Genomic DNA, 21098 nt, shown 5'->3' with positions numbered 1-21098 from the left:
CATGAGCCTCCAGACTTGCTCAGAGAAAACACCTGGTCTTGAAATTGGGTTTCGCATGCACAACACTAGAAGGAAAAATTTCACATTTCTACTGAATATAAAAACTGAGTTGGAATGTTCTAGAAAATGCTCTGGTATGAGAACAGAGCACCACCCCATGGGAAATGTAACCTGTGAGGTCTGGGAACCACTGGGTGCGCAGGCACATATATTTCCTGTGGGTCCTGCCACTGAATTCAACTGGGTGGGAGAAGCCACCCTGGGATTTATTCACAGGAAATAACACAGAATCTCACAGCTTCAGGTCAATATTTAATTTTTAACTTTAATGTGCAAATAAATAGAAAAGGAAACTACATTCAAAACAGCTGCAAAGGAAGTTCAAGCCCCAGAAGAGAAATTCTTCAAAAATGAAAGAGAGCTCCTTAGAAGCATGCAGGGTGGGGGTTTGGCAAACACCCAGGCCCCTGCTGAGGCACAGAGGGGCTGCCTGAAGGGGCTGGTTCAGGAATTCTGAGAAGTTCCCTTCTTATAAAACAAGGGCTCGGACAAAGTGCCTGGGTTACACTTGAGAAATCAGGGGCAGGGACACCCCAAGAGGGGTAAGTCGGCCTTGGCCCTAGAATCAAAGGCTTCACAAACCTTGAATTCCACAGGTAACTTCTAGAATCACCTCTCTACTTCCAGGAACTGTGGGTTTGGCACAGCTCAGCCACAGGAGGGCGAGGGCTGTGGACGGCAGAGGCTGCACAGGGATTGTTTTGGGCCCACCTGTCAGTGGATCCCACTCTCAGTATGATGTTGCCAGGGGCCCTGCCACGGCTTCTCGTGGTGCAATAAGTTTAAAGAGCTGGTCCCCAGCCTGAATGGCTTGGCGTTCTTGGCACAGAAAGCCATGGATGTCTCTATGAGACAGTCGCCTCAGCCACTCACACACATCAGGGTGGGTACGAAGAGGGCTCTCACTTCCCAAGAAGCTTTGGGACTTGGTCGTTGAAAAAGTTACAACCACCAAGAGAGCGTAAAGGAATAAATATGTGTGTGTATCTATGAATTTCTAGAACGTCCATTTTAGGTACACAATCCCACCCTGGGGCCCTTCCAACATGGGCCACTCAAACTCGGTGGGTGTTGGGCCGAGCCCTGACCCTCATAGACCCAGAGTCCGGCTGCTGGATCAACACAGGGTTTGGCATGTCTTTTTCCAGAGTAGTGTCTTCTGGGCCATTCTGGTGCCTTCTGCCCAACCCCACACCGAACAGTTTGGCTGAAAGGGTTCTTACTGCTTATTAAATGAGGATCCAAGCACTGGCTGGGCCAAGCTGATGCCCACAGTCAAGATACGGGCATTGCCCCACTTGAGAAATGTTTCTGGAAGCTCTCAGAACCACTCGGGAAGGACACACCTTTCAAGCAGGTCCCTGGCCCAACTCCTTTTATGCTGGGGGCTCTCGAATGCTGAGCCCTCCCAAACGTGTGCCCTCACAAGGCTTGTCACTGACTTTTCCAGATGCCCTGTGCACAAAATTACCAGCTTGGCCCTACCCAGAGATTTGGCACATGTGATATAGGCGCCTGGCAGGTGTGTGAACACAATTGCTTGCTCCTCAGGCAGTGCCTCGATCGTCCCCTTTCTGCTGGGGACTGAGCCCCAAGTTCAAGTGCAGGGGGTTCAGGTTTGGCACAGGACTGGCCTAAAGGAAGCTGGGGAACTGAGAGATGGCAGCCTGCAGCAGCAAGACTGGAGGATGCTCTCCTTCCCTCAGGTGGTTCATGAAAACACTCTTGACCGACACACAGGCCGGAGGAAGCAGCCATACCGAACTGCGTGCTGGGATGGCTGCTCAGGTGCATCAGGGGGAGGCGGGGCGGCGGCTGTACTGCACGCGGTAGCGGGTCACAGGCAGGCCGTGCACGTGGGCTGTCTCACACAGCGTCTTGCAGGGCACCATGTCCTCATCCTCCTCACCCATCAGCCAGTCCTGCACCAGGCCAGCTGCCTCCACAGTCACGTTGTCCTCCAGCCAGCGGCTGTGCCACTCCTCAAAGTGCTGGTGGTGCCGCAGCAGGACCAGGGGCTGTACCTGCAGGGGGTGGGTGGAGAGTCAAGAGACCGGGGCACCCCCAGCTAGCTGTGGGCTGGACCGAGGTCCCCAGGATGGGAGCCCAGGCACCTCTACATGGTCGTGGACTTGATCTCAAGGGCCCAGGTACCCCTAGCTGGCTGTGAGCTCGACCCAGGGTCCCAGGAAAGGACGGGAGGGGCACCTGCTTGGCCCGGCAAAGGGTCCCCCGGCGGTACATGTAGTCCTCGGAGTTCACTATGAACATCATCTTGTGGGAGCTGAGCTTGAAGCGGCAGTCCACATTGCAGGCGCTCTCCACCCCCACCAACCGCTTCCAGGAGCTCTTGGCCTCACCACGCAAGGCCCGCACCTGCTCACACTGCCACCTGCGGAATTTCTTGAGGTTCCTGGGGGAGAGAGGAGGATTTGCAGACAAGGAAATTCTTGGTTGGATTTCCCAGGGGTGAGGGAAACGGAAATCAAAGGAAAACACCACCACCCAAACCCTTCAATCTAGTGAAAACCAACCCGTCACATAGGTGTGCTGGCAACCCTGGGAGAGGCTGCCTGGCCAGCCCTGCTGGCTCCTCTCACTTGCTTCCCATGTCCCTCAGCCAGGACTCCTTCTCCCTGCCTCCACTCTCCCAGATCTGATTCCATCTCCCTCCCATCAGTGGGCCTGGGACCCCACCCCCAGGCCGGTCCCCATCTGGCAATGGGTCCCTGCTCAAATCTAAACACCACCAACAGCTCTCATTGATCTTTAAAATCCACTGTCTCTACTTGGCCAAAGATAAGATCTGGCCCTGCCTAGCCCCAGGTCCAGGGTCTGATGAGGCTGCCTCTAGCCTGATGGCTGCCATTTTGAGTAGCTTCTCTCTCCGGGCCCTCAATCCCTCCTCTCAGCCCCTTTGCTCCCTTAGGCAGGGCAGCCCCCTTGCATGTTTCTTGTCCTGGGATTACTGCTCTGCTCACCCCAGACCTCAGGAAGGTAGAGCCACACCTCATATATATTAGGTGCCCAATAAATGGTCCCCCCAAAAAACTGTCATTTAGCCTCAAAGACACAGGGTCTCCTTGAGGCTCCTCTCACCTCTGCAGGAACACAGGCTTCAGGAGGAAGCCCTCGGTGGGTGAGTTGGATGCACCCTCGGTCCCCACATACTGCTCCACGTACCGAGCCAGATGCTACGAGGACAGAGGGAGACATGGCTGTGACTTTGCACATAATAGGCCTCTTAGCTAGGACCCTGAACTCAGGGTTCCTGAGGATGCTGTCTTCATCCTACTCAAAGGTTTAAGGGGATGGCTGCTGCTGGAGACCCTGATATGTAACTGAAACGACCAGACTGCAGATGCGGTGGGACGTGCACACCCAGCTGCAATTAGCTTATGGCAATGTGTGTTTAAATGGAGAAGTCCCTGCTGTGTAACAACCTATTCATCATGTGGTTAAATTCACACAGGGAATGGGGACCCCCATATGGAGGAGAGTGGGGTTCAGGAATGGACATCAGGACATGAACAGCAGTAGAAAGAGGGACAGACCAGGTCACAGGTGAGAGTGAACAAAAGGTGGGGCTGGTAGGGGCTGCCCAGGTCTTGGGGAGGGGGGTGGGCATGGCTGGTGGACCCTTTATCTGCTCACCACCCTCTTAAAATCAAAGGCTTCTCTAGACATGAACTTTACATTACCACATTTGCTGAAAACTTCCAGAAGGTGCAGAGTATGCAGGCCTCCACCCTCACTTGTTTTGGAAAGTTTCCTGTGTGGGGGAGTCCTGAAGTAGGCAAGGAGGGATGCTGGAGTGGAGGCCCCATGAATGTGGTGAGGGTCGGGGTGGGCCCCAGCTCTGTGGAGAAGGCTTGGGTTTACCGGCCCTGTTCCCAGTGGTGTGAGAGCACCAAGTGTCACTGCACCTTCCTGCATATCCAGACACAAAGCTCCTGAGTGGACATGACGCTCCAGAGCTCCTGGTCCATAGATTTTGACTGAGTCAAGGTAAAAAAGGCAGCAACAGAAATCATATTTCTTTTTTGGTTACATACTGCTTGAGTCTAGAAAAGGCTTTGACACAGCTGTGTCAGGGGACCAATCGCAGTGGTTTGAGAACAGGCAATTCCTGGAATGTGGAACTTTTGGTGATAAAACTGGAAATGTCCCAGGTAAACTGTGATAAGCTGCTCACCACTGTGGGTTGAATTGTGTCCCCCAAAAAGACATGTCTAAGTCCTAACCCCTGGCACCTGTTAATGTGATCTCATTTGGAAACAGTCTTTGAAGATGTAATCAAGCTAAGGCGAGGTCACACTGGAGTAAGGTGGACCCTAAATCCAATGCCTGGTGTCCTTATAAGAACAGAAAACAGAGACATAGGGGAAATGTCTAGTCCTGTGGAATGTGTGACTCAAGAGCATAGGCCAGGCGGATGTTCTGGTGATTAAGGCCAGGGGCCCTGGAGCCCTGAGCTTTATGGACAGGAAGTGCAGAAGTCACACAGCTCAGGGTGAGTGAACATGCTGGCTACAGGCTCAATTGGGATGTCTCCCACATCTACAGCAGGTGGGAGGAGTCAGGAGCCAAGGTTTGGGGAAGGGTGGCCTGGCCCACCTGCCCTGGGACACACCCTGGACTCCTGAGAGGTTGTTTTTAACTCTGGCCCTCTCTCAGGCTTCCATGTGTTTGTGCATGCGGCTCTGGGGTGGGGGCTCCATGATGCTGACCATGGCTTCCCCTGGCCCCATAGTGTGCACAAGGCAGAGCACAGGGCAGTGGTCCTCACCTGGACTTCCACAGGGTCCTCTGACTGGGCTTCCTCGGTGTCCAGGAGCTCAATGGTCATAATCACCTGCCCTTTGCGCTGAAGGAACATCACCTGGGGAAGGTAGGGGACAAAGCCTGAAGCCACAGAACAGTCCAAGATGACACAGGACAAGGTTGAAAGGTAATCAATGACCCACCTTTGCCAGCCTTTAAGCCTGCATCCTTCCTCCAGGGATCATGTGCTGGGTACCCACCTCATGGGCCCTGTGGTGCCCTCTAAGGCCAGGGCCAGCATCCAGAGGCCCAGTCAAGGAAGTGCATGTTATTGGACCAACTGCAAAAGTCATGGTTCAGTCCAATCCTGCCCCCAGGCCCAAGCACAATGGCTGGCCCCCTCTTGTTTTGGGCATTCCCACTTGCACCCCTAGCCTCATATGGGGCTGAGCATGGCTGGCCTCTCACCTTGAAGCAGTTCTCATCGGCCATACACCGCTCAGCCTTCCACTGGTAGCTGGTCTCCCTGGCAGCTCGGACACAGCGCGAGGACAGGTTCCCACCTGCGGCACCCCGCTTCTTCTCGTTCAGGTAGAGCTCCACCACCTTCAGACAGACGTCATCACTCACGAGGTGGTGCAGCTGGTGGAGAGGAGGGAAAGCCAGTGGGTGCCTGGGGTGTGTGCCCCTAAGGAGGGGTGAACACAGCTTCTCCTCACCCAAAGAGGATGTGGTAAAGTCCAAGACATGGGGATGAAGGCCAGGATCAGATGGCCCATGCAGAGTGAGTACCTTAGCACAGGGTGCAGGGCAAACCAGAGCAGAAAAAACTAGCCCAGATCAGACTAAAGCAGACAAGAGCAAACCACTCCAGGGCAGAGCAGACCAGTCCAAACTAGACCAAACCAGCAAACCCTGCTTGGGTTTGGGAAACAGATGGAATAAATGCAAAAGAAAATGTTCCAAAATGGGATGGTAATTATCTGAAAGTGGTGGGATGGAGGGAGGTTACTTTCCCTAAATTTTCAGCTATAAACACAATGAATTTCTTTAATTCCTACAAACATATAAAACCTAAGGTTTAAGAAGAAATGAGTAACGGAAACAGCTGAGGCACAGGGTCAGATGGAGCTGGTGTGAGTTGTAGCAGGACCAGATACTAGACTCAGGGCCTTGGGTTCTTCCCCGAGTGTCACAATGTTGAATATAGTAACACGTGGATCTTGTACAGGGCCTGGCACATGGCAGGCTCCCCAAATAGTGGCTGCTGTTACTGAAAACAGGAAATGCTAATAAAAAGGTAGGTTACAGGTGCCAGCATGGAGGAGCCCTGTGAGCATATCTGGCTCAGGGCATTTCCAGTGGGGTCTGATGGAGCCACAGCTCTCCCCAGTCCTAGGGGTACAGTGCTCAGCCCCATGGTGTCCCCTTAGTCACTGTCTCCTGGAGCTGCGTGCAAGGCCCCATGTATGCTTCCCTCACTGGACATCCAAACAGCCAAAGAGACAAAAAGGTGCCAACCTCATGAGCCACTGGGGAAATGTAATGTAAACCACAATGAAATCCTCCTGTCCCTAGGCTCAGGAGAGATGAAAGACTGCCAATCCCCAGCTCTGGGCAGGACTGAGAGTAAGTACCCAATGGAAAACCAGAAGCTTCCACCGCGGCTGGTGGGCTTGCCTATGCCCCATCCAAGGGAATGGAGGAAATTCGAAGATGACCACCAGGAGACATGCAGCATTGTTCCAAGGGCCCAGATGGGAGCTTGTTCCCTGAACAGGCCAGGATAAAGGAACCACAGCATCTCAACAAAAACGAATGTCACAGAATCACACCGCCTGACACAGCTAGACGGGCGGTATACTTCCATTTACACACAGCTCAAGACCAGGGACTCTATCTCAGCATCAGAAACCTGGGCAGTGGGTGCCCATGGTAAGGAGTGGCTGGGAGGGGTTGTGGGTGAAGGTAGCCATATGTGAAGACCCACTGAGCCACACACTTAGGATTTGGGCCTTTTCTGTATGTGTGTTCTACTTCAACAAGAAGTTTTTCAAACCTAGAAGGAAATGGCTTTTCTAGAATGTTACCAATGACTGTATCTGGGTGGGAGAGTAATAACATTATTCTTTTCCTGGCTTCTCTCTCACTTTAAGTGAACAGCCTTAGTTGATAATCAGGAAACAAAAGTCAAGATGAAGAACATCACCAGCAGGACACAGGATCCAGGACCACACCCAACCTGTCTGGGGCATTGCTGTTTATATTTATGTGACTAGTTTCTTCTTCTTGATATTTGGCTGTGGGCAGTGTTCTGCTACTATAAATGATACTGATGACTGAGGAACATCACTGATATCTGCCCACCCCCTCTAGAAGTGGGCCAAGATTATTATTCTTCTTTTTTTTAATAAGTCTTTGTTGATTTTAGAGAGAAGAAGGGAGAGGGAAAGAGAAACATCAATGATGAGAGAGTCACTGACCGGCTGCCTCCTGCACGCCCCCTACTGGGAATCGAGCCCACAACCCGGGCACGTGCCCTGACCGGGAATCCAACCATGATCTCTGGGATCATAGGTTGATGTTCAACTGCTGAGCCATGCTGGCTGGGCAGGGACAAAATTCTTCACACAGTGCCAAATTACCCTCACAAAAGGTTTGTCAGCAGGGACTCAAATACAGTTCACAGCAACATTATCTACAATTGCCAAAAGGTGGCAGCAACTCAGGTATCCATCCATACAATGGAATATTGCTCAGCCGTAAAGAAGAATGAAGCATGGTCATACAACATGGGTAAATCTTGAAAACATCATGCCGAGTGAGACAAGTCAGACCATATAGTGTGTGACTCCATGCATATGAAATGTCCAGAAACCCACAGACAGAAAGCAGATTGGTGGCTGTCAGGGGCTGGAGTAGGAAAATGGAGTGTGACTACTAACGGGGACAGGGTCTCTTTTGGGGGTGACAGAAATGTTCTGGAACTAGACAGAGGTGGTAGTTGTGTAACACTGTGAATGTACTAAATGCCACTAAATCATTCACTTTAAAGTGGTTAACATTATGTTACATAAATTCTACATTGATTTTTTTTTAAAAAAGGAAAGATGCTGACCTAGGGCCAACTACCCAGCATGAGAGTGATGGAAGGGCTAGTTTTCAAAGATGGGGACTGGTAGGGAGTCTTGGAGAGATGCTGTAGCCCCATGTCAGGCCTCCTGCCACCTGCTGGCTGCCCAAACCGTGCCTGCTCACCTGGCGTGTGATGCTCTGCACCAGCTTGTCCATGGTGAAGCCAACATAGGCGTGGATGGTGAACATCTCGCGTAGAGTGTCCTCATACTGCGTGGGATCGATGCTGCCATCCAGCAGACTGCGCACCATATCCAAAAAGGCGGGGTAGTACTCCTCCAGCTCCACCTCACCTGAGGGCGGGTGGAGACCAGGTCACACAGGGCGATACCCCCAAGGCCCCCATCAGGGTGAATCAGGAATCTCCATAGAACCAAGCAGCCCATGTTCCCCACCTCCCACACGAGCTTCCTAATGTTGGCCCATGACTCCAGGATGGAAGCTTGACTGGGCAGTAGTTCCATGAATCCCAGCTTGGGAGAAAACACCCAGTGCTTTGCGCCTGGGGAGGGCAGGCAAAAAGCGCAGTGGCTGTGGCCTGGCGATGCTGGTTTCCTTTCTGGTCCTACCACGGCACTACAGCCAGAGCGGTGCTACTGCTCGGGGAGGCTGGGAAGGGTGTTCAAGACTATTATTTTTGTGATTTCTCATTTAAAATTTTTCATCTGAGATAACATAATTATTTCAAAATGAAAAGTCAGAAAAAACACAAGGGGACATTTCCAATCATAAGCTATGAACTGAAACCCTTGGGGCCCACTTAGGCTGCTGCCCTTCTCCCAGTGCTCGCACATCATCTGTGGGCTCAGACAGGGTCTGGAGAACTCACTAGGCTGCTTCAGCCGCAGCTCCATGGCAGGGTCATTGCCCTTTTCCCGACGGCCCTCACAGAGCAGTTTCTCCCTCTCCTTCTCAGTCCGATACTCCAGGAGCTGCTTCTGAGCCTGGCGGTAGATCTTCAGGAGCCGAGAGCACAGGGTCTGGTGGAGACGCAGGAAGAAGTACCAGTTGTTGTTGGCAAAGAAGAGGCTGTAGACGTCATCCATGGGCTTGTGCGGTGGTGGTGGTAGTGGTGGTGGTGGTGGTGGTGGCGGCGGTGGTGGCTGTTGCTCAGGGGTGGTATCCTCGCCGGAGGCCCCCTTCTCCACAGGGGGGCTGCTCTGTGGACCAACCGCAGGCTTCTTCCGGTCACCAGGGTCCACACTCTGCCCCTGGGGGCTCCCCCGGCCCTCTTCAGCAGAGTCCTCAGATGCCCCTAGGTCCAGTTGCTGGGAGAAGAACAGGCTGGGCACAAACTGGTGCACCAGCTGGTGGATGGTGCCCTGGTCCTCCTTCTGGATGGCTGGCTGCCGCTTCACGTAGTAACTGATGAGTGCGGCTGCATCCTCCAGGATCTGCCTGTCCTCATACACGAAGATAAGGTGTGGCTCACTGGAGGGAGCACTGCGGCCCTCTGAGTGCTGCTCCTGGTGCTGGAGACAGGGTGAATGTCAGGCAGAGAGCAACCAGCTGGGAGAACCCAAGACTTGAACCCAGGGCTGAGGGGCTTTTAATGATGTCACACTGTCCAGTGCCAGGACCAGACCACACTCCCTCCCACCACCAATGACTGCAGCAGTGCCTAGAGGTCAGGGGACATGACAGGAGCAGAGCCCTGGCCACCAAATTCCAGCTGACCTGCGCTGCCCAATCCAAGTTCTCCATGGGAGTGAGGAAGGCTCAGGGCAGACCCTGGGCCTCTCTGACCACCATCATTCATTCATGGATGCTCAGGCAGTGAAGACCTGGGACTACTTACACATCAACCCTCTCCTCCCTCAGTCCTTCACATACTCTGCCTCTGTCCCCATCCCACCTGCCACAAGCCGCTCCACAATTCTATCACCCTGTACAGGCCTTCCACCTGCCTGCTCCCATTCACCTGCCTAGTCCAACCACTCTCCTCACTGAGTCTAGAGCAATTTGGCCAATAGGAGCACAGCCAACTCTATCACCCCCCACCAAGCCCTCCCACACTGCTCAGCACTGGACTCCAGCCCCTGGCACGCTGTCCTGTAGCCTCCCTGGCCTCATAGCACCCACTGCTCCTCCTCTGATGCTTCAGGGGCACTAAGCTCTGTTCTGCTGTGCACAGGACCTCTACATGAGCCTGTTTACTCTTTCTTCTTGAGAACCAGGTCCCTGGGTTTATCCCTCCCCTCGGTATTTAGCTAATCATTGTTCTTCCAGAAAACCTGAAGATAACGACTACTTCCTCTAGACTGCCTGAGCACATGGGAGATGCCTAGGCTCTTGGGAAGAGTGAGTGTGGACTCGATCCCTGTAGGTGGGACCACCTGAAGGCAGGGCAGGGCAGGGCAGGGCAGGGCAGGGGGAGGGGGCAAAGGCTGTTCCCCAAACAAAACTAGTGACTGGCAGGGAATAGGGGTGGGGCCTCCCACTCTGTGCTCTGGCCCTCATCAGCCAAATACCTCTATCCCCTCTGTCCTCAGGGGAAGAGTCAAGGAACTCAGTGGTCAGCAGTCAGTGGTCAATGTACCACAAACCCCATTGGTGGGGAGAGGTCACAGGCTTCGACATCCCACCTGAGAACTCAAGTGAGGAGGTGAGACAGGTTGAAGGGTAGGGCTAGGGCCAAGGGGTGGGCCCTGCAGGGGTGAGGGTGCCCCAGGGGGAGGCTGAAGGGAAGGGTTTCAGAGCAACAGCCCTGGGTGGTCTCTACAGTTACACAGAAGAGTAACTTCCGAGTTACTCTGCATTCTGGGCAGAGATACCCCCAGTGGTCTGGCTTCTCTGCCTTTAATTTTCATACTATAAGAGGAGGTACAACTGCTTGCTGCTTACAACAAGAATAAAAGGGAGTAAGTGACCCTGTACAGGCAACTGCTCAGTCATTGATGCTGCTCTGTCTCCCAGCACAGCCTGGGAGCAGCACCCCCACCCCGCCACTCCTTGGAACTTGTGCCCACCTCACTGATTGCCACCTCAGTGGCCTCCATCTCCCTGCCAGGGCTCTTCTTGCATGCATTTTTCAAAGGTCAAGATTCTCAGAGCCTGAGAGCCCAGCCCTGCCCCAGTTACGTGGTCTGGGGCCCATGACCCTACACATTCTAAGACTGGCAAGAGGACACAGTGCAGCTACTGGAGGTGAAGCCCTAGGGCTCAGAGCTCTGGTCTGCTGTGACTGGCCTTGGCAAGTGGCCACCTATTTGCCTGTTTCTTCACTGCTAAAATTTGAAAAACGGTATTGCATAGGAAGGTCTATGAGCAAGGGTTATTATATAGGATGTTCCTTCTGGGGGTTCTAATGCTACCTGGAACACATTGGTGGTGGAGAAAGGAAAGCTAATAGTATCAGGCATCCAAAGGAAGGTCCATCAAGGCCCATGGAAAGACAGAGGGAGGGGAAGAGCACCAGCTGACAACAGCAGAGCTGCTGCAGTCCTTCCCCCTGACCAGCCCTAGTCTGTGTGCTACAGAAACATCCATCTTCACCCCTATGCAGCCCTGTAAGGGCAATGCCACCAACCCTGCCTAACAGCTGGGAAACAGACACAGAAGCCCAGTGTGGAGGAGGGCCTTACCTCATCATAGACACTCTCAATCTCGTTGAGCAAGCTCTTGGAACGAAGGGCCTTGGTGTCGTTCTGCTTGAAGTTCACGGCCTGGTGGTCCAGGGACTTGAGGTATGCTTTTTCATACTGCTCCCGCCAAATCTTGTTGAAGCCCTGCTGGGCCTCCCGCCATTCCTCCTCCTTGGCCTTCAGCCTGCAGGGGCCAGAGGGGCTCAGCACAGGGACAGCATGGGAATAGCCTGGGACACTTGCCTGAGTCATCCCTACATTAGGAGCAGCCTGTCTTCCACCCACAGACTAGCCATTACACTGCAAACTTGAGACAGCCAGTTCCAGGCCTGTCTCCAGGTGGAAACCATGGTCCTAGAGGACCAACGTGGCCAGTTTTATGGTTTCTCAAACATCGCTGCTATGGAACCAACCTCCTCCCTGTCCTGGCTCGTGTCACTGACCATATTCCATGTAGCTGTTGGTTCAACTGTAAGCCCCATGAGGGAAGGAACTGTGTGGGCCTTGCTCAGCTCTGCAACCCCAGAGTCAAGCAACTGAGGACAGCCACTTATTAATACCTGTTCACTATCATGCAAAAGCTCCTAAGACATATTACTAAGTAAAAGGCATGTTTTGATCTAATTATGTGTGTGGTGGCCAAAGGACTAGGACGACTGTTAATTGTGCTTTCCTCTCAGGAGGGGAATAGGAAGATGAAGGAAGACTGAAAAACCCAGTAAGGCAACCTGAGGCTCTAAGGATCCTCCCCACATCCCCCTCCCTGCCTTGTGATGACACCTGTGACAAACAACACTAATGAGCTCCAAGGGGGCCAGAAGCTGAGGAAACCTTTTGAGGACGACGGGGACAGCAGTGACAGGGTTCTTCTTGAGGCTCTCAATGATTTCAGGAGCCTTATCACCATAGATGCGATGGATGGCGCGACGCTGGATCACTTCCGATGTGCCCCCCAGACAGTCATCCAGCCGGAACTTATCCTGGTCTTCCGGTGCCATCCGGGACAGTTTTTTCTGCACGCTTTCCAACACGCGAATGGTGGCCAGGTTGGTCTCCAGGACAACGTCTAACTATGGAGAGGAAGGTGGGAAGGGGTCAGTGGGTGTCTGGGGAGGGGCCTGGGCAGGCAGAAGGGATGGTTAGACAGAGCTAACAAATTCCACGTCTGAGGGGGTATTACAGGCATTAGAAGGTGGGCCCTGAGCAAGCATGGCTGATTACTGGGCTGGGGTCCAGCCAGGGGAGGCACAAATGCAGGACTTGATGCTGAGGGACTGAGAGCCATGGGCCATTTACCACTGGCCAACCCTCTTCATGGGCATAAAGAGCAAGTTTTGTTTGGCAAAAAAGGGGAAGGGACCCATGGTGCACTTAGCCTCTGGATGACTCTCAGGGCATGTGCAGGGGGAGCCAATCCCCAAAGGGTACACACTGTATGATTCCATTTGTGTCACAGTGAGAGAGATGAAGGGACAGGTCAGTGTTGCCAGGGGTCAGGGCTGGGTGGGACTGGGGGGGAGGTGGTCAGATATAAAGGGCAGAACGACGGGTCCTAGTGGTAAGGAGCCATTCAGTATCTTGGCTGTGGTGGTGGATACATGAACCACCAAAAGTGGAAAAACCTCACAGAGCTGAAAACACATGCGTGCATAAACAACACACACACATGCCACATACGCACACATACACAAACACAGGCATGCACACATGAATACAGTCCAACTGGACTGATGTGCCAATGTCACTGACCCAGCTGTGATACTGTGATAGTGATTTATAATCTACTACCACTGTGGGAAGGGAACCTAGATTGCTGTGTTATTTCTTATGCTGCATGTGAATCTACACTGATCTCAGCAAAATTTTCAAAAAATTAACTTAAGCAAACTTAATTTAATTAGAGTAATTAAATTCAAATACATTGCCTAGCCACCCCAAAGGAAAGCAAGGCAAAAGAGACCTGTAAGGAGCTGCCCCTGTTGGAAAGTGCTGGTTCCCTGATACTCAAGAGGAGACTGGGGGTGTTAAGAAGGGTCAGGATACATCCCGGGATGGAGAGAGAGATGAGCAGGGGAAAGTGAGAGGGCAGCACTATGGATGGGGGACAGGCACACTTCCCAGGTCATCACCATCGTGTCCACGACCCAGGGCCACCTGGAGGGCCTTGCAGCACCAGCACACGCACCTCGAAACGCTCGTCCTCACAGCGGTGCAGCTGCTCCTCATAGGGCGTCTTCTTGGAGCTGACGAAGGTGGAGTCTTCTGACCAAGAGGGGAAGGAGACCCAGGTGTCATTCAGCACCTGTACCAAGAGGAAACGCTGTTACCCGGGTGACAAGCCCTGGCAGCCAGAACTGTTTACTGTACTGTCCAGTGTAGAATACAGAAAACATAACATCACTTTGATTTTATAGGAAATTCCCTTATCATACAAACAGTAAATTTGATCAAGCGAAATCACACTGTTTCAGGGGTTGGCAAACTTTCTCTGTAAAAATCCAGATAATTAATATTTCAGGTTTTGTGGGGACTGCTCAACTCTGCCTTAGCCACAGGCAATATGTAAATCAATAGGCATGGCTGTGTGCCAATAAAACTTTACTGACAAACACAACCAGTAGACCAACTTTGGCCTGGGATTTGGCCCACAGGCCGTTCCTTGCTGATCCCTGGAATCCAGCAGGCACTCTTGAATTCTGGATATATAGTAACAGCCTGTCCTCTAACCCTGAAGAAGTGTTCAATTATCAAGCTAAACGGAAACATACTGAAGGCAATGAGCCCAGGACAAAACAGGCTCACAGCAGAAATAAATCTAAGTCAAAATAATGGAGGAATGTATGAAACCCTACGATGGTGCTGTGGGCTCTGTGGTTTACCAAAACTGCCAGGAGGGTAAGACACTGTCATTTCTGCTCAGGTATTTTGTTTTGCCACATCCCAGCATATCTACTATTCAACATTTAGGGGTTGACATTCAGTCTTTCATCTGATACATGGGGGTGATAGATGTTTTTGCGGGGCGGGGAGCCATGCACCACACAAGCCAACATAAGCCCTGGGGAGCTACCTCCTTGCAGATGGCCGTCCTCCCACTGCACTTGGGCTGCTGGTAGGTTTTGGGGAGCGCCCGGTAGCTGGATCCGATGCGCTTGCAAGATGAGTAGTCGATTTCCCGGCTTATTCCATCCCCAGATCTGTCGTTCATGGGTGGGGCAAATGACAGTTCTTTCACCCCCAGGAAGGACTTGAATTGTGCAAAGAGTTCTGGAAATTTCCTTCAGAAATAGAGACAAATGGTAAGTTGGTACCCCTAGAGCTTTCTGGGAGCAATCTAGAGATTTCAGAATGGCTCCATATAGACACCTTCAGTTAAAGACGGTCAGAATGCAAGGTCAGGGAGGAGAGACAAGAGGTGAAACCTAGCACCAGAAGTGCATAAAGTCCCCACTTGGGAGTGAATCTGCCCCTGAAAACTCTGTCACCAGTCAGGCCCTGCCACTTGCAGGATGGCCCTGAAACACTCTGGAAAAGACAACCTAGACTGGCAGAAGCTGGGTCAGCAATGTTCCTTGACTGGAAGAGGCCACAGTTGGCCAACCTGCTCACACCTGTCTTTGTAAATAAAGTTTTACTGGCACAGTGATGTCCATTCCTGACACACTGCTTGTGGCTTCTTTTGCACAATGCCAGAGTTGGGTAGTCCTAGCCCTTGGCCCTTGACAGATCAGTCTGCCCAGCTCTGCCCCAGAGTCTTTCTCCCTTATCAAGGAGACCCTCCTGGGAATACCCTCTATGGATACATTCTCATGAGTCATAATGTACCAGCCATGAATGTTGATGGGAAAGTTTTCATGCAATCCACCCCAATGTCACCTGGATTTATGTTTAAATGAATATCATCCTACTGCAAGTGTGCAGTTACTATGACAGCTGGCACAATGATCCTGCCATGACAGAGCCAGGCAGTCTCCTCCCCTGGGGTTGCCTTTGGGGCTAAATAGGTAACACATACAATTATGTACAATGCACACTCACCATATTCTAGATTCTATTTGAAGGGTCTTACGCACAGAGCCCATATGGAGCTTTGTGGAACTGAGGTCAGACTGGCTAAGAAACTTGCCCAACATGACAGGGCTGGTGAGGGGGAGGCAACACTGGAACCTGGCCAACCCCCTTTCCTAAAGCTCACTGTGCATGAACCATGGGTGCACGTTTACCTCCTAGAACATCCCCACCTTCCCAGCGGCTGCCTTGGCCTGGGGTCTGCCCACACACTGCAGCAGGATGTGTGGAAGCTGGTCACTAAAAGGGTTTCTCTTTGGGCAGCTGGGATGCTAGTAAGTCTGTCATTCTTCCTGCAATTTCTCATTGTTAGAATTTTAAAAGCCTACATTAAGAGAATCTCCAGGGTTTTATACTAGGTGGAAAAAGCTGATCCCGAAAGGTTATCATATAATTCCATTTATATAACACTTATGTGTTTTGTGTTAGAAATGGAGCACAGAGATGGTTGCCAGGGGCTTAGGGCGGGGACTGGAGCAGGGAGTGGGAGGGACACAGGCTTGGGTATCAAAGGTCAGCATAAGGATCCTTGTGGTTCTGGAGCCACTGAGTATTTTGACTGTGGAGGGACACATGCCCCTTATCGGGTGATAGAGCTGTAAACACACACATGTACTAGAAACAGGGAAACCTGCAAAGATGGGTGGGTTGCTGGAGTGTTATCATCCTGGTTGTGGTGCTGACTTCAGATGCTATCATGGAGGGAACGAGTCCTGGGATCTGTGTTCTTCCTTACTACTGTCGGTGAATCTATAACAACCTCTACAACAATATCCATTTAAAGACCATATTAAAAAAAGTACCTATCATTTTTCAAAGATAACTCAAAGAAGGGTAGACAGAGTTTACAGAAACAAAACTCATGTGGAGAGCCTGGGGCAGTGTTGCTCACCCTAAAAATGGGCTGACAAGTTGGAGGAGCTCAGAGCCAGACACAAGCTCCTGGTTGAAGAGTGCGATGCAGCGGAGAAAGTTCTCGTAGACCTCCTGGCTCTTCAGGACCCTGCGCACCTGCAGGGAGAGCAAGTCAGGAGGCTTTGTGGGCTAGGTCCAACCCTGGCTCCTGTGCCTACTTGGTTCAGACATCACTAGGTACATGAAGTCACCAACATGGGCTTGCTCTGAAGTGACTGGCCATGATCTGCACGGCAATATTCTCCTTGCAGCAATTCGCAGTTCAGATAGCATGGGCCATCTTGCTGGCTCAGCCCACTGACCCTGGGTGGGAGCCTCAGCATGATCCCTGCTTTAGAAAAGTCACAAAGCTGGGGAGTGGCAGACGTTTGTCCTCAAACCCAGCTCGGACACCGAGTTCTGCCACCTCCTGCTCACCTACCACCTGCCATCAGTTTACTGATGGCCCACACTCCCTTCCACTGTGAAAGCTGGTGCCAGCCCCTCCTCCCAGACCCACTCAAGAGCTCCCCCCGACCTGCTCCCTTCCCAAGAGCTCTCGTCCTGCACATCTGAGCCCCACCAGTCACCTTGTCAAAGAAAGAGAATTCTTGCAGAGTCCCATACTTCCCCACGGCAGCAATGGACAGGTCTTTGGTACCACGCAGTTTCATTTTCTTCTGTGGAGAGAAATTCATGCTGTCAGTGCTCTGTGCATCCATCTTTGTCAGAGTCAGCAAGGCCAGCATTGAGTTTTGACAGAAACAGTCATTGGATGCTGGATGAGGTCTGCCTGGGACCCTTGTGGATGAACATCTCAGAACCACCTACCTCCATGACCTAGTGAAGGGTGAAGGTCACAAGACTGCTCCACCCATAATCTGGGATCTAAGTCTCGACAACTTAGGGCTTTTGATAACAGGCAGGAACATCCTAAAGTTGGAACAGCAAAAGAGCTATGCCCCTGGATACAATATCAGAAACCCCTTCCCTGCCTATTTTATCCTGTGAGTGGTGACCGTGATGGGAAGGGGACAGGAAAGGGACAGGAAGAGGATGATAGCACTGGTGGGATCCTGGAGAAGCCCAAGTTTTAAATCTCTGTAAAGACTTTTGTCTCTAAGCTAGACTAGAACCTGAACTTGGCTGCACTTCTGAGGCTACAAAACCATCTTCCAAGTGCCTGAAGAATGATGCAGACATGACAAGAGGACACAGGAGCCAACCCAAAAGGGCCCCACTGGCCAATTTTGGGACAGTTTGGGCATCAAGATAAATTAATAGCTACAGATTATAACCCAGAGTCCATGTTGACATAGGTAACTAAATAAATGGGGATAAAGAAAAAGCCGTTCCTTAGAGCAGAAAGTCCCTTAGTAAATGCACAGAGAACAGCGGGATGAGAAAATCACTATCGTGGGTGATGAGTGCAACAGAAGCTAGAGCTCAGCCCCTCTCATCCCTCAGGGGGCACCTGGTGCAGTGACTGACCTGCACAACTGCACCTGCAGTCCTGCCCATGAAAGAGACATGATGGTGAAAAGGAGCAGATTGAGGATGTAGGGGGTACCATTACTGACAACAATCTTGTAAGCCAGGGGGCAGATGAACAGCACCCCCGGAAGTAAGCTGACTTCCCAAGGTCCCACAGCCGGTGCATTTCAAGCCAGACCAGGGTCCAGACATAGCCCCTGCCCCAGGCATACGACTGCTTGGGGCCTGCGGACATTGCTCCCCAGGTCATCTACAGAGGAGGCCAGGCTGCTGCATGTCCACACACATGGACATCTACAGACACAGGTGATGTACCTTGGCTGGTGCTGACACAGGACGGAGGAGAGAGGGCCGGGAGCGCTTTTTGCCATGTTCCAGGTTCTTCTCGTGCTCACTCTTCTGGACACTGTTCATTTCACAGGGCCCATTGCCCGTGAACTAAGGACACAAACACAGGAGGTGGTTAGTGTTGGAGAGACCCAGTCGGGCCCATCAGTGCTGGTTCTCCATTTTTCTGAGTGCATGGAACTGCCTTCAGCTTGGCCCCCAGCCCCAGAGAGCACTGTCTGCCATGGGCCAGGTGCTCTGTCCATGTGAGGTGACCTCAGGTCTTGAGATGCTCACATTTACTGGGGGAGAGACCCGTGTACCCAGATCATGACACTGTAACAAACACCATGAGGCTGGGAGAAGGTTCACAGAAGGCCAAGACGGAGGATGGGTCCTGACAGGAGGAGGCCTCAGGGTGAAACCCTGGAGTTGGGCCTTGGTGTACAGGGCTCATCCCCCGGGCCACTGATAATGAAGGTCTGGTGTTCAAGTGCACCATAGAAGGGAAAAGCATTTCAGGTGAGGGGACTAGCATGCACAAAGCCCCATCAGCAAGAGGAAGCAGTTGACAGCTGCCAGGTCACTTGTCGGGGGGGGGGGTGGGGGGGTGGCTTCCAGTCAAGTTTGTATTCTTTTCTATGAATGAGTAGTGTCATCACTCGGTGGGGGCTCATCACTGGTACTCTCAGGCTCTACACCAAGTCATCAATTAACAGGTTAGAAATGCTTCTCCCAAGTGGGGTATCTATAGGATGTCAGCAATATTTACAAAAAATGGTTCTAGAAGGATCTAGTCAGAATTTGCATCTACATGAATGTACCAGAAAGCTGGAATAGTAAGGTGGTGGACAGACGGAAGCTTTCCTGCAGGACATGGGTAAGGCTGAAATCACCCCACCGTGTTGTCTGTTCCCACTCCATCATGGGACCTGGACGGGGAGACACCACATACATAAAGGATGCGCTGTAGGTCCAAAGCGTGGGACGAGTGAGCAAGTCATGCTGCACCTAAATAAAACAGCAGCATCTACCAGATAAGAGTGAGCTCAGCATCTGAGTCACTGCCAGGGACAGGTGTACCTGATACACTGTTATGTAAAACAGAAAAAAAAAAAGGAAGCATGACAACAGTGTGCCATTCAAAAAAACAGGAGGATAAACATCTGTTTGCATATGAAGTCGAAATATGTAGAGGAACACAATATAATACACTATAGGTACTTAACTCTGAGGACAGTGACTGGGAAACTGAGGAGTGGAAGGGAAATTTACTTTCCATACTTGATACTCTTGCTGATACTTGATTTTTTTCCACGAGCGCCTACTATTTTATAGTAACATAACAACAAAAATAAAATCTTATTGTTAACTACAGTCCAAACTTGTCCCCTAGGGGATAAACTTCTTTGGAAAATAGTTATCTGAAGTTTCGGTTACTCCAAGAACCTCAAATTGAAAATTCTCTCTCATCTTTTTGTAGATGTCAAAATAGGTGCAAACACCAATTCCTAAAGGAGACAGGTGGGTGACCCTATGACGTGCACTGAGTGGGATGGGGGACAATGGTGAAACCCAGTGCTCGCCTAGACAAGCTTGCCCAGCTGAAAGCGCAACATTAGGTAACAGTCCCAATTTGTGAACACTTGAGCTAGATGGATCCCAAAGCCTATTTGGCTGGGGGCTGGCATATTCACCATGCTTGGCCTATTTCTGTAAATAAAGTTATTTGTGTTTTGTTTTTAAATATATCTTTATTAAATTCAGCGAGAGGAAGGGAGAGGGAGATAGACAGAAACATCAATGGTGAGAAAGTCATTGATCAGCTGCCTCCTGTACACCCCCTACTGGGGATCAAGCCCACAACCCGAGCATGTGACCTGACTGGAAATTGAACCATGATCTCCTGGATCATAGGTCAATGCTTAACTGCCGAGCCATGCCAGCCAGGCTGTAAATTAAGTTTTATTGGCACATAGGCACTCAACATACAGTCCAAGGCTGCTTTCCAGATAGAATGGCAAAACTGAGTCTTTGCAACAGAGGCTGCCTGGCCTGCAAAGCCCAAAATACTACCTGGCCCTTCATAGGAAAACATCTGCCAGCTCTGATGTAGGCAAACAGTCAAGTTTAATTAGGACAATATCAAATTTCATCTTTGGTTTCTTTTTCCTAAAGTTTTAACAGAAATCCAAAAAATTAAAGGATCGTAATATAAAGATCTCTTAAATCACAAATTGAACATGGTTGTTTTTAATAATTTAAAAATTGATTCAATCTTTCTAAATGTATAGAGTAGCTCTAATCACCCAATATACACTAAAAAACTTTGTTGAATTGATAACAAAAGCCATTTAAAGAAAATGTGTGGGCAGGCAGTTTCTGAGGGAAATGCTTTTTTTTTTAGGTAGGGCTTAATCTATGTAAATTCCCAGTCATGCCCACCAGGGGGCGCTGCAACCACATCCACCAGTGGACAAGAAGCTTCACTCACTGGCCACCCACCCAGCTCTTGAGGAATCATCAAGATGAAATTTCATCTAAATTAAGACCATCTTTGCCAAAAAATTGCTAAGAGTTGGAACAAGCAGTGTGGACTGACAGTTTTATCAACTACCTAGTGTCTGTTGTGCAATGCTCCCATTAACCCTAATGGACAGGATTTTCCACCCACTATACGGACCCCCAGGGTGGTTCAGTGGCAAAGCCCCAGGCTCACCCTAGCCAGGCACTTACTTCCCTAAGGAATCTTCTGACTGGCCTAGGGAGAGA

At 51.1% G+C, this 21098-nt stretch overlaps 1 protein-coding gene across 1 annotated transcript in view; it reads right to left on the bottom strand.

The window, feature by feature from the left end:
* Positions 1 to 305: 305 nt before the first annotated feature.
* Positions 306 to 21098, bottom strand: part of SIN3B (SIN3 transcription regulator family member B) — a 37468-nt gene continuing 16675 nt past the window's right edge. The window contains exons 6-19 of the mRNA XM_081135192.1: positions 18315 to 18437; positions 17096 to 17185; positions 16504 to 16622; positions 14614 to 14821; positions 13729 to 13845; positions 12375 to 12613; positions 11544 to 11727; positions 8789 to 9431; positions 8083 to 8252; positions 5293 to 5466; positions 4850 to 4942; positions 3160 to 3254; positions 2269 to 2473; positions 306 to 2084 (exon numbers count right to left, since the gene is read on the bottom strand). Of these exons, the coding sequence (XP_080991318.1) occupies positions 1854 to 2084; positions 2269 to 2473; positions 3160 to 3254; positions 4850 to 4942; positions 5293 to 5466; positions 8083 to 8252; positions 8789 to 9431; positions 11544 to 11727; positions 12375 to 12613; positions 13729 to 13845; positions 14614 to 14821; positions 16504 to 16622; positions 17096 to 17185; positions 18315 to 18437 (2691 nt within the window). The 3' untranslated portion in view covers positions 306 to 1853. The remainder of the gene's footprint in view (positions 2085 to 2268; positions 2474 to 3159; positions 3255 to 4849; positions 4943 to 5292; positions 5467 to 8082; positions 8253 to 8788; positions 9432 to 11543; positions 11728 to 12374; positions 12614 to 13728; positions 13846 to 14613; positions 14822 to 16503; positions 16623 to 17095; positions 17186 to 18314; positions 18438 to 21098) is intronic.

Source organism: Miniopterus schreibersii (assembly GCF_964146895.1).
Source record: "Miniopterus schreibersii genome assembly, chromosome: 4".
In the NCBI taxonomy this organism is placed as follows: domain Eukaryota; kingdom Metazoa; phylum Chordata; class Mammalia; order Chiroptera; family Miniopteridae; genus Miniopterus; species Miniopterus schreibersii.
This window is presented reverse-complemented; position numbering and strand designations above follow the sequence as displayed.